Source organism: Frieseomelitta varia, unplaced genomic scaffold (genome assembly GCF_011392965.1).
Source record: "Frieseomelitta varia isolate USP_RPSP 00005682 unplaced genomic scaffold, Fvar_1.2 scaffold_290, whole genome shotgun sequence".
Lineage (NCBI taxonomy): Eukaryota > Metazoa > Arthropoda > Insecta > Hymenoptera > Apidae > Frieseomelitta > Frieseomelitta varia.
Window position 1 is genome coordinate 261,484 of NW_025110024.1, and position 3,201 is coordinate 264,684.

Sequence of the window (3,201 nt, forward strand, 5' to 3'; positions counted from 1 at the left end):
TTGAAAGATTGAACGATATAAAACAAAAATAACTTTTACAAACACATGTTTTTTTACCTAATAATGTTTTTTATACCTAAACCTAACCTAAAGCTGACCTAAACCTAATTTACACTGAGAACGACAGAATTTTTCGGTATAGTGTGGTCATTGAAAGACTGAATGATATAAAACAAAAATAACTTTTACAAACACATTGTTTTTTTTTACCTAATAATGTTTTTTATACCTAAACTTAACCTAAAGCTAATTTACACTGAAAACGACTGAATTTTTGGAATGTTTTTTACACCTAAAGCTGACCTAAACCTAACTTACACTGAGAATGGAATTTTCAGTGTGCATTTCTCGCAAAGTATAAAATAATCACTGAAAGACTGAATGATGTGAAACAAAAATAACTTTTACAAACATATTTTTTTAAATTTTCCATTATTTTATTTGGAAATATAATTAATGGACTCTTTTCTATAACCTACAAAAAAAGAGAAAATAAAAAAGATTGAAAATGAACGAGTCATGACTTTTTCCAACCTTTCAGTTTTTCAGTGGCCACCGTATTGTATATTGAAATAATCGAAACACTGGACTGCACTACGTTAAACCAGCATTATTTATTCATTCGTATCCTGTATTGAGTTGTTATTGCACGTACTAAAAATTTAAGTTTTATTTCATGATATAATAATCTATTAAGACATAGTTTAGACACAGATTAATTTATTATCGCGTCTTTTCATTCTAAGATTTTTATTAAATGAAATTTCATAAACGAAATAACTGTAAAACAATCACATTCAAATAATATAATGTGCGATAAATGGAAAACATAATACTGCTGAATTGGAATTCACTTACGTCTGACTCGAGTGAAGTTCGCTGCAATTATTGTCACTAGCATTTACACGAAACAATGCAAATAACAATACATGAAATAACTGCGAAACAATATACGTTCAAACAATATATACGACTAACGGAAGATCGTTGAATTGGAATTCACTTGCGTCTGATTCAAGTGAAGTTTGCTGCAACCATCTTCGATAATCGTTTGTTCCGGCGCCTATGGGCCCCTAGCCAGCTCCGAGTGAAGTGAGCGCCTATGGGCATCAGCAGCAGCCAAGCAGTTAAGGATCAATTGTTCGTTTTCTAACGAAACGAAGAAAGAGAATACCCTAGGTAGTGCGTTCTAGAAAGATCGGTGGAAACCGCAGACCGAAATTATCGGCGATAAACGAACCGAGTCTGCAGCAGCCGGTCGTAAATCACTCGCACACGCCCCCCTTTTTAATGCCCGATTATCCACTTCGTTGCACGACCGTGCAACTCGACGGTCGATCGTTCTCCACTCCAATTCAATCCAATTCCTTTCAAATCATCGTCAGCCATTCGTTCGTTCGAACGTTGTCAAATTTGAAGATTTAAATCGCACGATTAATTATATAAATCGTGCTGACATCACCGAGATCTGCGCCGCAAGGGAAGAATTCTAGTCAGATTGAAGTGTGACATCATGGAGAGTGCGGTCCGCGCGTTTCTCCAGTTTTTGTTGATGGCAAAGGCAGCGTCCGGCGTGGAGAAGCATTGGCTTCCGGATTTGGAGTGGGAAACGGCGGAGAACTGGGTTGGAAAGCGGATACCGGAATTGGACAGTCACGTGACGTTCCCTTTGGACATGAGACACGCCGCGGGAATAGGGCGACCGAACGATTTGAGGCTCGCCGGCGTCGATCTGGCTAGATCAGGGATCTTGGCGCTACCGAGAAACGGCAGACTGCAGGTAATCGAACCGGCGAAGATCGTCAAAGTGCTGATCGAGAGGCAACAACCATCGTGATAACGTGGGAAGTACGTGGCGTGGCCGAAAAGCACCAAATAGTTGGCGGGATTTGTTCATCTTTTACGAGACGAATAAACATACTTTTATAAAATGTTATACTAATACTATATATATAATTATACTATGGTATTAGTATATTGGTAATAAATAGTATATTAGTATTACTAATAATATACTAATACTATATAATGTACTATATTAGTATTACTAATAATATACTAATACTATATAGTATAGTAATACTACCATATTAGTATTACTAACAATACTATACTGGTATTAGTAGTAATACTAATATAGTATACTAAATTAGTATATTAATAATACTATAATACTATATTAATATTACTAATAATATACTAATACTGTACAATATAGTATTAATATTATAATACTATAATATGCTAATACTATATAATATACTATATATCCTACATTAGTATTACTAATAATATACTAATACTATATAGTATACTAATAATACTATATTAGTATTAGTAGTAATACTAATATAGTATATTAAATTCGTATACTAATGATACTATAATACTATATTAATATTACTAATAATATACTAATACTATACTATATTAGTATATTAATAATACTATAATACTATATTACTATTACTAATAATATACTAATACTATATAATAGTATTAGTATATACTATAATATACTATATTAGTATTACTAATAATATACTAATGCTATATAATATACTATATTATTAATAATATACTAATACTATATACTTATACTATAGTATTAGTATATTAGTAATAAATAGTATATTAGTATTACTAATAATATACTAATACTATATATATAATTATATTACATATTATATATTGTTTAATAATATATAATCATATTACTAAAAAAATTGCTTACATAGCAATTTGTAAAAATTACTCGCGCAATTAATCGTTCCATGTTTACAGTCAATTTTCATTTCCAAAATTACTAAATATACTTTTATAAAATTAACTGCGTGATTGTTCGTTCCAAATTTAAGATTTCATTTTCGAAATTACTAAATATGCTTTTATAAAATTGCTTGCCTGATTATTCGTTCCAAATTTACGATTTCATTTTCAAAATGTAAGACTGTACACACTTGCTCTATATACCAGAGAATGTGTACACTTTACTCCAACGACTTTTCCATCTAGGGCGAAACAGTGCCGCAGCTCTTCAGTAGAAATTGCTTTCATCATCCTCGTTTTGTTACGTCCCCCCAAAATTCAAATACTTTGCAGACGAAATTGTAAATTTGGACGAATAATTAAGTGATTTCATATATATATATATATATATATATATATATATATATATATATATATATATATATATAATCG

General features: G+C 30.9%; 1 protein-coding gene across 2 annotated transcripts in view; it reads left to right on the forward strand.

Annotated features, from left to right (window-relative positions):
* The first annotated feature begins 1,292 nt into the window (after positions 1 to 1,292).
* Positions 1,293 to 3,201, forward strand: part of LOC122529505 (protein amnionless-like) — a 12,906-nt gene continuing 10,997 nt past the window's right edge. For both annotated transcript variants that reach the window (XM_043655700.1, XM_043655701.1), the window contains exon 1: positions 1,293 to 1,780. In XM_043655700.1, the coding sequence (XP_043511635.1) occupies positions 1,514 to 1,780 (267 nt within the window). In that variant the 5' untranslated portion in view covers positions 1,293 to 1,513. The remainder of the gene's footprint in view (positions 1,781 to 3,201) is intronic.